The 20,720-nt window shown below is 37.2% G+C and overlaps 2 protein-coding genes across 2 annotated transcripts; one reads left to right on the forward strand and one right to left on the reverse strand.

Annotated features, from left to right (window-relative positions):
• Nucleotides 1-2,269: 2,269 nt before the first annotated feature.
• Nucleotides 2,270-5,294, reverse strand: Drep4 (DNA fragmentation factor-related protein 4). Its single transcript, XM_073076111.1, has 4 exons — nucleotides 5,076-5,294; nucleotides 4,745-4,880; nucleotides 4,206-4,394; nucleotides 2,270-3,546 (listed from the first exon to the last, which is right to left on the reverse strand). Exons 1-4 carry the CDS (start codon nucleotides 5,178-5,180, stop codon nucleotides 2,900-2,902), a joined length of 1,077 nt encoding a protein of 358 aa, XP_072932212.1. The 5' UTR covers nucleotides 5,181-5,294; the 3' UTR covers nucleotides 2,270-2,899.
• Nucleotides 5,295-5,849: 555 nt separating this feature from the next.
• On the forward strand, nucleotides 5,850-20,602 carry LOC140744498 (uncharacterized). Its single transcript, XM_073076112.1, has 7 exons — nucleotides 5,850-6,171; nucleotides 13,583-13,683; nucleotides 14,128-14,275; nucleotides 14,648-14,765; nucleotides 14,906-14,992; nucleotides 15,087-15,229; nucleotides 20,417-20,602. The coding sequence occupies exons 1-6, from the start codon at nucleotides 6,093-6,095 to the stop codon at nucleotides 15,190-15,192; spliced, it is 639 nt and encodes a 212-aa protein (XP_072932213.1). The 5' UTR covers nucleotides 5,850-6,092; the 3' UTR covers nucleotides 15,193-15,229; nucleotides 20,417-20,602.
• The last annotated feature ends 118 nt before the right edge of the window (nucleotides 20,603-20,720 follow it).

A 20,720-nucleotide genomic window follows, 5' to 3' on the forward strand; every position in this document is an offset into this window, starting at 1 on the left:
GAGATCAGTGAAATATGGTAAAAAATCAAGCAACGCTTTCAGCTTAAATAAGAAGGCCGGAAGCAGACAGTTCGAAGACGTATTTTTTGAGAAGCGAGTGAGTAATTTGTATATTAATTAAGTATATTTTATATAAAAAATAACGATCATCTTTAGAATTAAAACATTTTGTTTATGGTCTAGCTATAACCCTGTATAACAATAGAGGTTTGTTTGTGTTACCATGGAATCGAATTTATGGTAGAAATATATAATAATTTTAAAATTATTAATTTATAACACATTTAAATCATTTTAAATTCAATATTTTAGTTCATATATAATCATTTCATTACATAATCATATTTTACACAACCAGTTACAAATATAGGATGTTGGAATGCAATTCCTTAACATAGTATAAAAATAAATTTTATCTTAATATTATTTTCTATAGTTTACACTTACATGATTTATATTTATAATATTACTTATACTTTGATTAATATTTTGTTAATTCTTATATCCTAAGCTATCAAGGGAAGAGGAGATCAATTAAGGAATAGAAAAATCTTTGTCATCTATCAAAGAATTATAACAACATCATTATCATCATAATAATAAAGATGTAAATAATCACTACCTCAAAAGGCTACACATGATATTGAATCACTTGATTAAAATCTCTAATTACGAATAATTTGCTTACCAGTATAATTACCTATCTATCTAGATACAGTTCTAAACAAAGCTGTATAATAATTATTATTTATTATGTAGTACTATAAGGTTATGTCCTAATAAAACGCGATAGAAGCACGACTACGCGATGATAATCATATTCACGTAAAACATACACGAAATCGAATAGACTTAACGCTGGGCTGGGATGAACGCTGATTCCACGTCAGTATAGATATTTGCCGTCTTTAAGATATTCCACACAGATATTATGAATAATCACATTTTCATTCACTTATATCATCTCATCACACAGTTATGAAACTGTAGGTATGTATTTATACAAACATACTTCTCAGATATATCTCTATATCGTTCTATTAGGACAACGCTTAAGTACTATAATATTTTTCTTATCCAGTAGCATTCAATTTATTGAACCAAGTTTTTATACTTGTGCTGCTTCTTTCTTTCTTTTGAAGTTATTATATGTAGTTCGAGTGTCGGAAAACATTTAACACGGCCATAAATCTAATAAGAGAGCAATTTTAATATAGAAATTCGTAAGGGATATTAATATACATATTTAATGATTACGAAGCTCAACTTGCACTAACTATCCTAGCAACCGATCTAAATAAGCGACTAATCAACAAGAGAGAACAGCTAAAACATATATAAAATATATTGCAACAATAAAATTTATTCCATCTAGGAATGGCGTAAGCAATTTATATTTTAAATTGATAAAATGATAAGTAATCTGTCGTGTACACTTGAAACTCTTACAACCAGAACTAGCAGCATTTTAGCATCTTATCTTATCAGCAGCATCTTAGAACCAGAACTAGCAGCAGAACCAGCCTATCCGCATTTTAATGACTTTTTACCTATCTGTATATTCGTAATTTAAAAATGTTACATACTTTTACTTTTCTCCATATTGTAAGTCTTATTTTTCGTAGTTAGGCTACTCTAGTTCTAACAGCCTCAATTGTACATCACCCGATTGCTAGACGCGACGTACTCCTCTATACTTGCTATAGTGCTGGACCCTTCGATCTTATATCTTACAGATCTGATCTTACAGAAACGACACATACAAAGATTTTTAATACGTCAAGATTTCACATTTCTGTCACAAATTGATTTTTAATTGACGTATGTATGGGTCGTAAGCTCCATGTATGCTTGTTGGCCAAGGTAATCCTTAATCCACATCTTTGTACGTAAGTTCTGTCCTATCTGTATTTTTAACAATTTCCCGAAACGATCGAGTTACAGTATATAATATCTTTGGCCTAGCACTAATGTTGACCCTCATTATTAGCGTCGATTCACTTTACTTTTTAACAGAACCAGTGTAGGGTTTTATTTTATAATACAGAAGTAGCAGACGAGCATGCAATCCACCTGATATTAAATTGCTACCGCCGCCCATGGACATCTGTAATCAACGTGAGGTAGGATTACAAATTCCTACCTGAGGTTGGCCACATATGCGCCGCTACCCCCGAGGACTAAGCTGGATCGCTTCGAAGTATGTCTACCTTACCACACCCTTCAAACTAGAACACAGCAGCGCTTGACACTGCTGTTATAAGGCAGAAATAGGTGTGGCGGTGGTGCCGCCAGAGTCAAACAACAAAGGGCTCTTCCACCTTCAATAAGGCAAGGAAGGATTTAGGAGCAGAGCGAAATACATCACGTGTAATTTCTGATGAACATTTTAAGTTGCATTATCTTTAGTCACGTACCTGACAATGCATTATGTAGTACCTAACTCTGCGTATCTGCTAGAGATTATTTAACTTGGCTATATTAAACCTTACACTGGAAATTTCATTTGCACGATATCTTTAACGTAACCAGGATAGTCGAAGTCCCTAAGTTATAATCCGTTGGAAACCTATCTATTTTTTGGGAACTTATAAACTAGACCAACCAGGGTATTATTTAGGTGTTATAACCACTTTACTCGGTTGTTAGGTGCTTTTTGAGCAGTTTACACTGAGCAGACATTCAGTTATTTAATTGTTAATATAAGACTCTTACAAACTTTTCCGAGCATTTCCCGCAAACTCCGATAAATCTTAGTTACGCCAATGCGCGACATTAAAACTTCAAGATTGCTCGTTTTTTCTTAACACAAAAAATGTAAAAATAGCTAAAGAATTTGTCATAAGTGCTAAAAAGCCAAAAGAAAATCTCGCTTCACCTTGAAAACCGTCTTCAGCCGTTACTTTGTAAAGTCTATGCTTTGACCGCCGAAACATTTTTGGCACAGCGTATAAACATCAGATTCGGCATCGTGCTTGCCCTTGTAATGGCAGACGATATGAACCAGCTTCAAGTTGTCTTTAGTAAAAATTTGTAAGAAATATCTGTCAGCGTCGATTGCACCTTGACGGGAGATTTTCTCGCAAGAGACACATGTGATATCACTATTGGACAAGGCATTGATTGCCTGTAATATCTTGGGTATTATAGAGCGGGACAACTCGATCCTGTGGTCCAAGTTCCACGTTTGGAATATGATGCGTTCCTCGCGACTCCTGTACGGATTGATGACGTGTTCGCTTACGTACACGCACTTATCGGTGTTCCACAGGCCGCCGCACTCGAACTCGCCGCTCGGCTTGCAAAGACGCAGCTTCCTATCAGCTTTCCGATTGAAGTATCCCTCGTTATATTTCCTGCACTCGAGGAGTTTGCGGAGGTCTAGAAGGAATTGGTCGATTAGTTTCTTACCGCGGCCGCTTTTGGAGTGCACGTACAGTTCGGACGACTGCAGCGCCGATTTCGTCTTGTAGTAATATCCTCGCATGCGATCCTTCACGCGTTTAGACATTGACTGTTCTTTCGTTTTTTCGGATGGCTCCAAACCTAAAATGCAAACCGAACTGTAATTTGTTTTGTTTAGATTGGAGACGATTTTGGGGATAACAGCAATATTTTTCACGTGAGCAACAACTTTACGACAATACAGATACACGATTTCTTCGTATTTACATTATAAAATTGTCTGGACACATACTTAGGTTTTTGTGTTTATTGCCTAAACTCAACACATAAAACCAATTGGTGAGCAGGTGAGAACCTTCTGAGTTTTTGAAAATGGTAGATCCCATCTTGAAAAGCAAGGAAAAAATCATCAGAAAACATCAAAATAACATTTTTGCAAAAAAAATGTTCCTATAACTGAATTATTTCATTCAATAGAATTTTCAACTTGAAGTTTGACTATATAGGAAGCTATAATTTATAGAACCTTTAAATAAAATTTTGCTTTAAAACTATACTACAACTAACTGACCCGGCAAACATTGTCTTGCCATATAGATAAAAAAAATGTTAAGGATGAACAACCCTTATCCCTTAGTGGTACGAAAAATAGATAGTAGCTGTTTCTCAGACCTACTGAATATGCATATAAAATTTGGTGAAAATCAGTAAAGCCGTTTTGGAGGAGTATGGTAACTAACATTGTGACACGAGAATTTTATATATAAGATATAGCATAGATTATGTATAAGTACACTCACCATCAAACCAGTCAGGGTCCTGGGTCCTCTCACTGAGCATAGTACGAGCATCATCAGCTGCGGCTATATACTTCTGGAACACCTTGAACTTTTCCTTAAAGTTGGTATCGAGGAACTCCTTAGCAGCCAGCCCAGTGTCTATGTAGTCCTTCTTGGTTGACCGGATTACATTATAGTAGTAGTCAAAGTCTAAAATAAAAATATATTTTCAATTTAAAAATAGTCTACTAATATTACCTGTACTGTGAGAGCTATATGTTAACACAGTTCAGAAATAAATTCAGATGATTGCACCATTTGGTATTGAACCTGAGCCCATGTATAACAGGTAGTCAATGTTTCAAAAAATAGATTATTAATTTGTGGTTTAAGTTAATAATAATTGAACTTTAAATAACTTTACTGACACTAAAAATTGATTCTTTTTTGTAATCCCTTGTGCATGTTAAGTTAAAGTGTAATTAAAAATCATCCAATTTTTAAAAAAGGAAATTTAAATTTAGAATTTATTGCATTTCTATTTAACTTTCCAAACATACCAGTTACCATTTGTTCCTTATCTTTCAACAGTATAAAGAGCGTTTGAGGGGGCAGGGTGTTGAGGTAGTCGTCATCGTCGACCTGGGTGCCGTCTTCCGCCACGAACAATCGGCACTCCGAAGAACTGACATTGAACTGAAACCGATAAACGAATCAGGCCAAGGTACGCAAGTGGGTCAAGGCCTCGCAACATCACCCTTGACCCACTTCCGCACATCGCCGCAAAGATCACAAAAAACGACGAAATTGTGAATGAAACTAACATCCAAATCACATCAATACTACCTATAACAACATAACAAAGGATACCAAGTTACAATTACAACTTACACCCAACTTTCTGCACGATTTATCAATTAGCTCTTGCAAATTTTCCGCCGCCACGCCGATTTTCTTCTCCCGCCTCACATCAGTCACTTTATACCCTTTTTTCATATTTCAGTATTAAACACCGGTTCAAAAACAAATTGAGAACAAAAAGATACGTTGCAAAGCAAACCACAGTGAATGCTCACTCCACGAGCTCAATTTTAGGTATCAGAGTTCACTCCTGTGCAGTTTGTTTAAAGTTACGACTTCAGCTAGCTTCACACTGGTTCTAACTAGGAAAATGGAAAATGAAAACATCGCAGCTCAAGGCTTCATGCTGCGCAGCCTCCGTACAACTTCTCAACTTCAAGTCAAGGCCATATGATATGTCAAACAAATGTCAATGAGTGAAAGTGATAGACGTCATAAATGTTATAATAATAAGTACATTTATATATATACTATACTCTTTTATAATATTCATATGCAAGCATGTGAAATTGCTATTAGAAAATTAATAAACTTTATCAACTAGAACAAATTACACAATACCACGAGGCTAGTGGGATAAATGTTTGGGTTCCATTCACGGAATAATTTCAATTATAAAACTTACTTCATTTGTAATTTAAATACATTATTTTTTCGTTTATTGCAATTTGAATTATATCATGGAAATTATTTGTACCTTAATTGAAATTAAACTGAAAGGATCAAATGGAACGGCACATGTTTAAAAAAATGTTTCTGTCTGTTCAGTCTGTTTTTTTCCCGCTAAATTCTTAACTTGTCAGATGTCAGATGCAGTTCATGCAGTTTTATTTAGCACTAACGAGCTTGATTTTATTCAACGTTAAAGTATTGATACTGTTTATTTTTGATTTTATTTCTTTGCAAATATTTAAAATTATTATTACAGGTACCGTACGGATATTGTCCATCGCCTTGACAGTATCAGAGCGTATTTCGTCATCTCATCATACAATTGATTTTGGTTTTGTACTAAAGCATTTAAAATACTTTCATTAAAATTTTATTATGACTGTGAAAAGAGGCGCTTTAATTGTAATCGAAGGCGTAGATAGAACCGGAAAATCGACACAATGCAGAAAACTAGGTAAGTTTACCAATCAAAGATTAGTAATTTATGTTACATTATACATTTTACAGTTGGAAAATGGTCAATGAAACCTTTGAAGGTTGTGTCAATTTAGATCATCTACTTGTAGACGAGTTGTAGATGTTAGTGGTTGTTGCAGCTTATGAGCATTTTCAATCAGCCCATGACCATCTACAACCAATCTACATTAATAAATATACAAGTTCTTCTTGACTTTGATTGAGGACTGCCTTACTGACGTCCTTCTAACTCCTACTCTATTGTTTTAGTACTGATAAAGTTGAAGCATACAGTGTTCAAAACTTTTATTTTTTCCAACCCAAGAAAGTGTGCAGGGGCACATTACTATAATTGCTGGGTTGGAAGAATTGAAATTCCTTGTTTTACTCTTGTTCCATTTATTCCTTTGTTCCATAGGTCTATTGCCAGTACTGAATGAAAATTTGAAAATCTGGCCTATTTATATCCCCGACTCAAGTACCACAACTAGAAGCAGGTTTAGGCAGGAATATAGGCCTTTTGGCCAATTACAACCATTTCCCGTTATTCTATGTCTAAACCTGTACGGACCTGTACGAACCTGTTCAAACTGTGGCCTTGAATCGAGGATTCACAATAATAATAATAATAATCTATTTAGTTTGTTTAGGAATTTACATATTTCTATTTAAACTTCTATTAAAACCTAAACTATTGCAAAACCTATTATAATTGACAGCTATACCTATGTCCTATAAACTATTACGAAATATTAATTTTAATACATTTACAAAACTTAAACTATTATCTATTTTCCCTATTCTATTAAATCCTATTATATACTATTAACAATAAAACATAAGTAAAACACTATTCAAACATAATAAAAACATCAATAAATTACATTAAAAACTATCAGCTGTTTACGTAACTACGTCTTACTGCTATGATCAGCTGATCGAGTTGGAGTCAGCTGTTTAGCGTCGGCCATTGAACTATACAATATTAATCAGCTGATCGTGTGTTACGAATAATTAAGTCTTTATTTATTACAACTTATGAACTATTATTAACTATAAATTAAGTAAACAATTTCAAACTTATAATTACGTCGAATCTTGAGTCAGCTGTTCGCGTCGTCCCGCACATTTCTCCCGCCGTGCAGCTGTGTTGCATCTTCTGTCGGTGCTGGGGCGACGTCTTCTATAGGCAGCACTACCAGCTTCCTCACTGGCCGGCGTAGGACTCCTCCCTTGGTTGCCACGTCGACTGTTCTTACTATGTTGTCTGGACCCGGAAATGTTGCGATGACCCGACCTCGAACCCATATGTTCCTAGGTAGGTTACTGTCCAATATTTGTACTAAGTCGCCGATCTTCACTGTTGCCCCTCTTCCGTGGGGCTCCCGCCGGTGTTGAAGCTCAGGAAGGTACTCTCGAAGCCATCTTGTCCAGAATATGTCGGTTAATCTCTGCGCGGCACGCCAGCTGTTTTTGCATATGGTGTCGCGGTCGTTGAACTCTCCCGGGGTCGATACTCTTCCGTTCCCGCCGAGTAGGAAATGGTTCGGTGTAAGCGCTTCTGGGTCCTCGGCGCTCACTGACACGTGGGTGAGAGGTCGGCTGTTCACTGTATATTCCACCTCTGCCAGGAGCGTCGTGAGGACTTCTTCTGCTGGATGTCGTTCGTGAAGCGTTGCTTGCAGTGCAGTTTTCACGGAGCGCACGAGCCTTTCCCACGCGCCTCCCATGAAGGGCGCGCCAGGTGGGATGAATCGCCACGAGATGATCTTCTTAGCAGCCTCCTCCGCTGTAGCTGCGTTGATCGCCTGCCGTAGTTCCTTGTCAGCGCCCCTCAGGTTGGTGCCGTTGTCCGACCATATTTGCGCCGGACGTCCACGGCGCGCCATCATCCGCCGGAGCGCCATCACCGCAGAGTCGGTGGTGAGCGATGCTGTAACTTCTAGATGAATAGCACGTGTGGTTAGACAGGTGAAGATAGCTACATACCTCTTCTGATTGGTACGCCCGACTGTTACTGTAAGCGGCCCGAAGTAGTCGACTCCTGTGTATGTGAAAGGTCGCTTGTGATGTGCCAAGCGACACGATGGTAGGTCTCCGGTTCTCGGGTACGGCGGTGCTTGAGTTTTCATGCGGCATCTGTGGAGCCACCGGTGTCTTCTTTTGACGTCGCCAGTCGGGGTCCGCTTGAGCGTTTCGTCTAGTCCTCTTGTAATTGACCCGCTGTTTAGACGTCCTGCAAAGCTGTATAAACTGTAAAACCCTTGCTGTAGTGAAACGTAATCTATCCCAATTTGAAAATCTAGACATCTCCGGTAGACCTTCAGCCAGCTTCAGACCTCGTTCTGTTACTAGGTTGTGTGTTCTTTCTTCACCTGTAGGTTCTGATGGATACGACGCAGAATTTTCTATTGGCCAGGTGCTCGAATCCTCGTGTAGGAAGTCCGGTCCCCTATACCACCTGTGGTTCTTATTGAACCCTATTGGGACATTTCTTGTGGCATCGTCCGCCACGTTGGACTTCGTTGGCACCCAGCGCCACTCACTTACCTTTGTACCTTCTTCTATAGCCGCTATGCGATGTGCCACATACGACTTGTAAGAGCGCGAACCAGCCTTGATCCATGAGAGTACTGTGCGGCTGTCCGTCCAGAACGTTCTTGAGTCCGGCTTTCGTTGATGTTCTTTAACGACGGCGTCGGCGAGGCGAGTTCCCATCACTGCTGCTTGTAGCTCTAACCTAGGTATAGATGTTAACTTTAAAGGTGCCACCTTGGCCTTGGACATAATTAGTGATGTGCTGACGTCGCCGTTGGGTGCCGTTGCTCTCCAATACAATACCGCTGCGTAGGCTGACTCGCTGGCGTCGGTGAACACGTGGAGCTGAAGGGATGTAGCGTCGCTGTACTGTAGGTATCTTCTTGGTATTGCTATATTCGAGAGGCTTCTCAAATGTACCATCCAGTCGCGCCACTGTTCCGCTATGTGATCTTCTATTTTCTCGTCCCACGATGTCCCACGCCGCCAGAGTTCCTGTAAAATCTGCTTAGCTCTTATAGTAACTGGTGAAGCAAAGCCTAACGGATCAAAAAGCGACATAACTATACGTAGGGCTTCTCTCTTCGTCGGTGTTTTCCCATCTATAAGTTCACGAGGCACACGCGTTAAATTGAGGTTGAAGGTAAGTTCGTCTGTATCCGGTTTCCATACGATTCCTAACACACGTTCCAGCTGCTCTCCCGCCTTATAGAGTTCTATGTCCTGTGACGACTCCTGTTCCCCTAGTGCTCGTAGTAGCGCGGGCGTGTTGGACTTCCATTGTTTCAACTCGAAGCAAGCTCTTCTATGTATATCACGCACGCTTGAAGTGATGCGTATGGCTTCTTCGAGGCTTCTAAAGCTGTCCAGGTAGTCGTCGACGTAATGCTTCTCTATAATGGCGGAGGCTGCTTCTGGCTCGGTCTCTTCATACTTCTTAGCGTTCAAGTTCTTGACGAATATTGCTGTTGACGGCGAACTTGAAGCTCCGAAGATGAGTGATGTCATTCTATACTCCTCGGGTGGTTGATCGTCACGACGGTTCCCTCGCCACAGGTACCTAAGAGCGTCTCTGTCTTCTGTTCTCAACTTCACTTGCATGAACATTTCCTTAATGTCAGCTGTTACTGCAACCATATGCTGTCGGAACTTCATCACGACCCCTGGAAGTGATTGCAGTAGATCTGGACCTTTCAACAGCAAGTCGTTGAGTGCGACACCCTTAGTCTTCGCTGCGGCGTCGTGTACCACTCGGAGTTTATCTGGCTTCATTGGGTTCACTACCGCGAAGTGCGGTAAATACCAAGTTCTATTGGGAGTCTTCGTCCTCGGTGCAGGCTCGGCGTATCCTTTCTTGATAAGCGCGTCCATCTGTTCTGTATACTTCTGTTTTAATTGAGAATTACGGTCAAGCTTCTTTTCTATGTGCATAAGACGTGTCAACGAGTTGTCGTAGTTGTTAGGCAAGTCGACCTCTTCTTTTTTCCATAGTAGAGCGGTTTCGTATCTTCCTTCTTCTGTTTGGGTTGTATTTTTCTGTAAGATACGTAAGGCTTGCTCTTCAGGGTCCGACTGTGGCTTCTTTGGGTTGATGCATAGCGAGTCCATTGCGAAGTAATGCTTCATGAGATCTTCAAGCTTATCTTCCTGCGGCGCTTCTGTAATGTGTGACACGAAATTAGCGGTACGTCCAATAATTCGGTTGTGGCTTCCGTGAAGTACCCACCCAAGTGGCGTGAGAGACGCTACCGGTTGGTTCTTCTTTCCCCTTCTCACTCTTGATGCTAGAAGGAGATGCCAGTTGTCTTGACCGATGAGTATGGTAGGCTTCGCATCTTCATAGGAAAGTACGTCGCTAAGATCTCGCAAGTGTTCACATTCTTCAATCTGTTGTCTTGCTATTTCCTGCGGCGATACGTGCAGGTTCTTGATAGTTCTCGCTTGAATGCTTGCTGTGTGATTGTTCAACCCGTTGAGTGTGATGCTAACTCTTCTTGACTTCGTTTCAGCTGTTTTCAACTCGTTGATTGCTTCTATACGTAATGGGTCGATGGGTCCCTTTGCCCCTATTTCGTAGGCAAGGCTGTCGTCTATCAGCGTAACTGTAGATCCATCGTCCAATAACGCGTAAGTGTTGACCGTATTCTTGGGACCTGTTGCCTGCACCGGGATTATTTTCAAAAAAGTTTGCTTCTTTGTAGGTCTGGCTGTAGTCCATGCGGAGTTGATGACCTCTGTTGACCTATCTTCTGTTTCTGCCTTTTCTGTTCTGTTGAAGTGTAGTAACCTGTTATGAAAATACTTACAACTATTAATACCACACGGCTTCGTTCGGCAGTTGTGAGTCTTGTTTCTGAAGCGTAGACACCGAAAGCATAGTCGTTTCTTCTTTGCTATATCCCATCTTGTGCTTTCGTTTGCTTCTTTAAACTGTTTGCAGTCCGTCGCGATGTGACCTGTTTCTTCACATACGGGGCATTTCTGTATAACTGTAGACTGCTTTTCTAATACTGTATGTGTCTTCTGAGGACGTCTATTACTATACATCGGCGGTGCCATCTGTTCGGGGAGTGCATAGGGTCCGCACAGCTCAGCTTCTCTCTTCATAAATTTTTCAAACTTCAATAAGTCAGGCTCTTCTTTCGGTTGTGTTGCAGCAAAGTCGTAATATCTGTAACGTAAAGTAGGAGTAAGCTTGTCCACCATTACCTTAGATACCTCCGGATTGTAGAGATAGTAGACGCATTTCAATGCCCGAAGTGTAGACACGGCGTTTGTAACCTTAGTAGAGAACACGCAAATATCCCTAGGCGACTCGCAGAGGCGCGGCAGTGTTCTCAATGTGTCTATTTCGGCCATTGCTATCATCTCCGATCTACCGAATCTCATTTCCAAGGTCTTCATAACATCGGATGGGTGCGCGTTGGTGATCAATAAGCTTTCAACTGCTTCCTTAGCTCTTCCTATTAGATGTCTTCTTAACCTATTAATATTTTCTACTATTGAAAAAGACTCTTCTGTTTCCATATATGCTGCTCTAAAAGGTAGCCAGTCCTGATAATTACCGTTAAAAGTCGGTAATTCAACAAACTTTGAGGACCGCTGGCTAGCTTTGATGGCCTGTGTTATCGCTGACGTAAGTTGAGAGAAGTCTGGCTGCGCGTGGACTCCCGCCGGTGCTTGAGCTCCCGCCGTTGTATGTACTCGCGGATCTGGTTGGGTATGGTGCGCTGTACTATTATTCTGTTGAACCGGCCTTGTCTCTTCCGTGATGGCTTCTATTTCGCGGAGAGGTAGGTGCGGCTCGTCGGCTATGGCTAGCCTCGGTTGCGCTTGCTGTTCCAACCATTCGTCGACCCTGGTGTCGGCTTCTGTTTTTGAGTACTCGGAGACGTCGTCATCGTCGTCTTCTGCTTCTATAACGGCGAGGCGTGCTGTTGCAAGTTCCACTTGCAGACGTATAAGTTCTTCTTTGGCCTTGGCTACCTTGTAAGCCTTTGACCTTGAACGCGTGGATCCGGCGCGTCGACTCGGAGCGCGGGAACCATGCTGACTATGTGCTTCTGAAGGCTTCTGTATTACTGTCGGTGAATCAGTACTGGCGGTGAGCTCGACGGGATTCTTGAAAATGGTCGCAGCCGGCCTGGCCATCGTGGTGCCAGTGGCCACTGACGCTACTGTACCCTTCGTCGTGACGGACGTGTCTGTAGCGGAGGTTCCCCCAGTAGTGTCGGTCGCGGTGGTTCCCGTGGCCGACGTTTCTGTTGTTGTGCCCGTAGCGGAGGTCCCAGTGGTCGCGTCAGACGAGGAGGGCTTCGTTTCCGTCGAGTCTCGGCGCTCTTTTCCCACGGAGCGTGTGATCGGCATTCTTCTTGCTAATACACAAAAATGACAATTGGAACGATAATATTACTTACTATTCTTCAATTTCTTCAATATTCGGCTTTTGAAGGACCATTAAATGTGCAGGGGCACATTACTATAATTGCTGGGTTGGAAGAATTGAAATTCCTTGTTTTACTCTTGTTCCATTTATTCCTTTGTTCCATAGGTCTATTGCCAGTACTGAATGAAAATTTGAAAATCTGGCCTATTTATATCCCCGACTCAAGTACCACAACTAGAAGCAGGTTTAGGCAGGAATATAGGCCTTTTGGCCAATTACAACCATTTCCCGTTATTCTATGTCTAAACCTGTACGGACCTGTACGAACCTGTTCAAACTGTGGCCTTGAATCGAGGATTCACAATAATAATAATAATAATCTATTTAGTTTGTTTAGGAATTTACATATTTCTATTTAAACTTCTATTAAAACCTAAACTATTGCAAAACCTATTATAATTGACACCTATACCTATGTCCTATAAACTATTACGAAATATTAATTTTAATACATTTACAAAACTTAAACTATTATCTATTTTCCCTATTCTATTAAATCCTATTATATACTATTAACAATAAAACATAAGTAAAACACTATTCAAACATAATAAAAACATCAATAAATTACATTAAAAACTATCAGCTGTTTACGTAACTACGTCTTACTGCTATGATCAGCTGATCGAGTTGGAGTCAGCTGTTTAGCGTCGGCCATTGAACTATACAATATTAATCAGCTGATCGTGTGTTACGAATAATTAAGTCTTTATTTATTACAACTTATGAACTATTATTAACTATAAATTAAGTAAACAATTTCAAACTTATAATTACGTCGAATCTTGAGTCAGCTGTTCGCGTCGTCCCGCACAGAAAGCTTTACTATCTTTGGGGTGTTATAGAGATTGATGAAATATACTGTTTTGCACAGTATTTACTAACTTTTATTTTATACCATTTCTGTTAATGGTTCATGTTTCAGTTGAAAACTTGAATAAGAAACAAATTCCAGCTGAGTATACCAACTTTCCAGACCGGACTACAGAAGTGGGAAAAGTTATTAATAGTTATTTATGTTCAAAGGTAATTCCGTCTTCATATATCTTATATATAAAATTCTCGTGTCACAATGTTAGTTAACATACTCCTCCGAAATGGCTTTATCAATTTTCACCAAATTTTATATGCATATTCAGTAGGTCTGAGAATCGGCTACTACCTATTTATACCCCTAAGTGTTAAAGGCTGTTCACCCTTAACATATTGTTATTTATATGGCAACACAATGTTTGTCGGGTCAGCTAGTGGCTATATATTATATATTAAATCAGTAAGGTTATTACTTGACATATGATAATTACTATCATGGCTGAGTTTATAAATTTTTTGAGCCCATCTAGTTTTGTCTTGATAATAGAATTTCATAACACATGTAAATCTATTTTAAAGAACATTTATTTATTGAAGAGAGCAGGCTGTAAGAATATGTAGTAAATGTGTAAATTCTATATTTTCTTATTTTCACAGAAAGATTTGCCAGATGAAGCCATACATCTCTTGTTCTCTGCAAATCGTTGGGAGAAGGTGGAAACAATAAAAGAATTACTGAAAAAAGGAATAAGTGTAATTGTTGACAGATATTGCTATTCAGGTGCTGCATTTTCAGCTGCTAAAGGTAATGGAGCATTTAATCATATACTTCAATCACTAGCTAAATGTAAGTCAGATTCTGATATTGAGGCTTCTAAACCACTGTTCAATTTGCTTAACTGAAGCTCCCACATGCTTGATGGGTTTTATTTGTATATAGCTATTGTAGTATTGTATAAATTATTCCATACAAGTTTATTATAGTTCAATATTTATTTAGATCGTGTAGGTACATAATGTGTAACAAAATACAGAGATTGTGCCATTTATGTGGAAATTTTCATGACCATTTTATGAGTCAGAATATGTTTATAAATACCTTCTCCTGCCTTCTCTATATTAAGTGTATCATCTATGCTTTGTCAATCATAGAAATGTCAATACTACTTGGTTACAGGTTTGGATATGAATTGGTGCAAATCACCTGACATTGGTCTGCCAAAACCTGATAGGGTGTTCTTTCTCACAATGCCCCCAGAAGAGGTTGAACAGAGGAAGGGCTTTGGTAGTGAAAGGTAAACTTCTACTTTTTAATTTATTTGTATATGTACTTTTAGTTGTAAAAAATGTCCCCTTATATCAGACCAAATTAATTAGCTAATTTTGGATTTATAATGCCCTCTTGTAATTATGTTTGTCTGTATAATTGTTTCAGATATGAAGTCCTTGAATTTCAGAAGAAAGTTTTGAATATGTATATGCAACTAAAAGACGAAAGTTGGGAGATACTGGATGCTACCAGGTAAAATATAGTAAAAGTATACTGACATAATGATACACATTTGATTTAGTATCACAATGAACTTCCTCATTTTTTTCCTATTATTTTGTTTCAGGTCTATAGCAGCTATCCAAGAAGAGTTGCTAAATAAATCTCTAACCATAGTGGACAGTGTAGGTTTCAGTCCAGTAAATAAATTGTGGGTAGATGAAAATCAATGACTGAATTACATTATTTAATATTATGTATTTTTTTATGGTTTGAAATCAAACTCATCTTGTAGGTCTTGAAGTCATGTAATAATATAGTCACATAAACGGTACAGAGTAACGATATAACAATTATACGTAAGTAAGTTCACACTAGTGATTAGAAGTATTATAACTACACAAGTATCTCCGTTATTCGACTGCTCTTGCTGAAGTCTCCGACCAGAATGTCGCTCTCTGTTAATTCGAGCGCCGCCAAGGTGTCGTCCCCACTTCACCTACCCGCATCTGTTTTTAACTGTAGTATCAAATGAGTCACTTATTACTTTAATGTAACGTTATAAAAATGTGATATCGTTAATATCCAAGCTTCTTATTAACGACGATAACATTCGGCCGTCCTGCTCACACGTTCGTCCTCGATCGTGTATGGTCTGATACAAGAGCTGCAAAAGAAAACCAGTTGTTTAATGCCTAAGTCCAGAAGAGTTACACATTTTCTTGTAATACCGACTCGCACGTAAGAGGCCCGAACTGTTTATCAAAAACATGGCTTAAACTCTACGCATTTTCTTGCAATACCGACTCGCATGTAAAAAGCCCGAACTGTTGATCCGAACCAAGGCTTAAACTAGGTGATGTTCATATAGAATCACACTAGTTGTGTATTACCTAGGTTATAAATCTGCCCCAACAGTGTTCACCACGGATTTCTGTTGCAGGCATAGTTCATAAGGACTCTTTACATAAATGTCATATGCGCGACAGGTATTGAAGCGAATGCATTAGACCATTGTTAAATAATAAAACACACGGTTTAAACTAGGTGATGTTCATATAGGATCACTCTAGTCATGTATCACCGCAGTTTTTATACCTTGTTTACGATAACATTCGGCCAGTGCTCAACTCAAATTTACTCTAAAAATGCAATATTCACTCAATGTAATACATCCACCCAACATACATACATACATACACCCAACCATATGCATCACCAAGAGACACCCGCGAACATTACACTGCTCGAGGCATCTGCACTAATCCATCTTAACTACAGATAAATAAAAATCAAACTAAAAAAAATTTCCTACACCTACAGTAATGACAACATCTAGCTGCCCACTTTACTTATGTCTGGATTCTAAGTCCAATAGTTAAATCTCCAACAACTATTGATTCGATAAAGTTACGCATCAGAATAACGACGTTTATCTTATTAGTCCATTTCGGAATGCTCAACAACCTGTTCAATAACTGTTATACTGATAGATAGATAGATCTATAGTTGGCCACTAAATGAATCTGTGCGACTCAAAATACTATTATAAAATTATTTTATTACTACTTAGTACTTCTTTTAATTATTACAATGTTATTTTATACAAATAGTTGCCTTTCCAATGTACGTCTTTTATCAACTGATGAAGCAGTATCAAAATAATAATATATCGTGAATATTTGAAATGAATGATATCAAAGTTAAAGACTAAATAATGGTAAACTAACCATGAATTTCACACAATATAACACGTATAAGTTGTATGAACCCAATTTTTTTACGTTATTTATCACAAATTCAAATTATTTCTTTCAAAGTAGGGCCACATAACCCACTTTTGAAAGTCAGAAAGAAATTTCATTACATTAAATTGAATTTATATTCAGTTATAATAATACATACTATTACATGAATTTCAAAATTTAATTAACAAAGCAAAGGACCCATGCGTTCACGTCAGCGACATACTTGTCAATTGTGTATGGCTTAACTACTTAACTTTTTTTTTTTTTTTTTTATTTCACCAAAAGTTTTAAATTAAGATTCCCATAAGGAAGTTATAGTTTGGGCTATTTTACTGTAAAAGTTATGCATTATACTAAGGAAGATTTGCTAGACTTTACGCAAACGTCGTTTTTTAAAAAAAAATCAAATAATGTTATGGAAAGAATAAACACATTAAAATGGTCCGTTAATCTAAACGGAGTTTAAACAGACCTTGTCTTACATTGAGTTCCTCGGAAGCGGATTTTTTTTTCCGTAGGTAGTTATCAAACGGATAGTGTTATTGAATACACACTCGTAAACTACCTACCAAGAAAAATGACTTCAGAAACCGGCCATTATTTAACTATACTTATTTGTGTCTACAACTGATAAAAGATTTTTTTTAAACACGCTTTTATTTTTGCCACGCTTTTATTAACTTGACCTGTATGTATGTAACAGAATATTTGAATTCGATTTTTACCTACTTTGAACGGTCCGATTTATTTAAAAATTTTGAAATACCTATGACATGACATGATTTTAATAATCTTGTCCGATTCTAATTTTGTCTCATCACGATCGTCAGATTTAAAACTATAACTGTTTTACATAACATGTGGCTCCTTATCAATCACAACCTAAAATTTCTATGACCTGAAAAAGGTCTATTAAAGTTGATCATGATTTTATACCAGCCAGCCAAACAAACAGTTAGTCAAACTATCTTATGATACACCTTATTACCGAACAATTCATATTTATTATATATATTTCAAACGCCTCGGCTTCACCCGACTTTTATATAGTTTGTAATAAAAATTATATTAGTGCGTAATATCTATATAGATTATATTAATATAATATGTATCATTTACAACCAACACTCTCAAGGAGATGCTCGATGTTTCTATAGAGAAAACCTAGACATGACGCAATTGTGAACCGTATGAAATTTATATGAAAAGTAAATTATTGTATAAGAAAATCCCATCGAAATGTACCTATGCTTTTATTTGATTACATTATTATTCATTTGGCTATGATATACATATAATAAGAATGAAATCTTCACGTGTTTACATCGAATATATTTGAAAAAGAAAAATTGTCTGTCGGTTTGTATATTTGAAAATGCATTAAAACCAAAACTACGAAGTCGATGTCAAAAGTATACATTTTTTTTTTTAAAAAACATTACATGACCAGGTAATGGACAATTCCAAATTACTAACGTACTCCGTGATCTTGACAGAGGGCATTGTATAATTCAAATTATATTTTGAATCCACATGAACAAAGTCGCAGGCAAGACTCGTTTTAAAAATGCAATTCAAATTATATTTTGAATCCACATGAACAAAGTCGCAGGCAAGACTCGTTTTAAAAATGCAATTCAAATTATATTCTGACTCCACATGAACAAAGTCGCAGGCAAGACTCATTTTAAATATGGTATACAAGAGACTATCTAAATTTATGTAGGCTTCAGTGACCGTTTCTCACTTAATACGTATAATAACTTAATTGCTGTAACTTGTAAATAGAACTAAGCTCAAGTTATAAAAGCATCAATTTATTATTATTATTATTATTATTTTACTTAAAATAATTTATTCTCAATCCCATACAAAGTGGATCCCGTTTATCATTTCGTAAATGGCTCACATAATTAATAATATCGATAGTCTAAGCGTCTCAACGTTTAAGGTACAAACTTCATTTACCAGTATTTGATAGTGCCCAATTTTCAAACCAAAAGGACGTGTAATGTGTCAAATTCAAATTGAAATTTAAAGATTTAAAATTACGAGATGTAAAGAAATATTAATACAAAACGAAACGTTGCATACTAAATTTAAAACAGACATTTAATATTATGTATAAGTGAGTCAGTCTGAAGTAGAATGGGAGATAAGAGAGATATTTTTATATATAATATTCCAAAGACCGCTGCGCATAAGTTTCTCAGTTTCTTATAGATCATTAACTAATGTGCATTTATACTTTATGGGAGTCAAAACACAGTAGTACACAGTACTGCGTGAATTCGCCTAGAATTGATGGAAATCTAAATTTGGCAACGTACGTATGCTTCTTTCATAACAATTACGTATCAAGTATATGAAATCAAAAGGAAACTTTCATTGATTTATAAAATGAAAATGTGAACAATGTAGATGTGAATGCAAGTTTATTTTTAAATATAGTCAATTAATATCAAAAAAAAAAAAAAAAACAATAAACCTTAAACTCATTTACCATTTCCCTCCTGGGTACACTCAGCCACTCAATACCGTGGTCGTGATACTTTTTTGCAGGCAGTTAAATATGTACCACGTAGATATTATACATTTCTGTACAATTATGAATAATCAAAATTTTGCAACTTAATAAACGTGTCACTTATATCAAGTAGGTATACTGTACTCTGTAACTGCGTTTGTTGCTACCGCATAGTCCCTTCCATACAATAAAAACAAACGCATATACGTAAACCCCGTTTGAAACATTAAAAGTTATCAAAAATAAATTCAAATCTAACCTGTATGCAATTTCTGGCGTACATTAGCCTATATTAACAACCATTAGGTTCCCATATCTATAAAGCCTGACATTTAAGATTAAAGATCCTTAAAATATTTTCATAAGTACGTGTATTTCTATATATTTCAAAGTAGGTGTAACTTTAGAACAATTAGGATTTACTTTTTACACCACAGAATTTAACCAAATGGACAGATTTACCACAAGAACTGCCTTGCAAAATTACTTTTAGACACTTCTTCACAGAAAATGCACTTATTTTGAAGTAAACACCTCAGTTTACAATGTTAACAAGTAATTTGATAAGAGTAAAGTTTGTTCACAAAATTTAAGTATATCATTTTCAGAGGGTATTAACATTTCATTGAATTACTAGTCTCAATCTATCCATTTTCTTAATTCAAATGAGTTTTCCCTTACATCAACGACATTTATCTACCCCCATTTTTACTTATTCTACCAAGATGAATTCACATATGACATAATAATGTTTTAACTCACGGTTTTTATTCCTGTGTCAAGTATGTTCGTACTTACGAATCGCCGTCCATGATTGTGAGCTGGTTCTTGTACACTTCTGATGAAATCAAACTCATCTTGTAGGTCTTGAAGTCATGTAATAATATAGTCACATAAACGGTACAGAGTAACGATATAACAATTATACGTAAGTAAGTTCACACTAGTGATTAGAAGTATTATAACTACACAAGTATCTCCGTTATTCGACTGCTCTTGCTGAAGTCTCCGACCAGAATGTCGCTCTCTGTTAATTCGAGCGCCGCCAAGGTGTCGTCCCCACTTCACCTACCCGCATCTGTTTTTAACTGTAGTATCAAATGAGTCACTTATTACTTTAATGTAACGTTATAAAAATGTGATATCGTTAATATCCAAGCTTCTTATTAACGACGATAACAGGTTGATAATTCTAAGATTATAAATAAAATTATAATTTTGTAAATAGGAATTTAAGTAATATGAGTTTTATTTATAAATAATTGATTCTTAATAGTTCCTTAATATTACATTTTTATTTGACTAAGTTATGTATATGTTTGATGTGGCTGCGCAATTTACTAACAATACAAGGGAATATAAAACCTGTTTTTGTATTTTTTTACCTATTACCCAGTCAGGACCTCACAGAAGGCATACTGATCCACTAAGTAGGCAATTGTGGGTTCCATCAGTAACATATACATTGTAGATATCTCTACAATAT

Source organism: Epargyreus clarus, unplaced genomic scaffold (genome assembly GCF_041222505.1).
Source record: "Epargyreus clarus isolate Ecla_fem2 unplaced genomic scaffold, WU_Ecla_fem_2.2 ptg000008l, whole genome shotgun sequence".
Classification (NCBI taxonomy): Eukaryota; Metazoa; Arthropoda; class Insecta; order Lepidoptera; family Hesperiidae; genus Epargyreus; species Epargyreus clarus.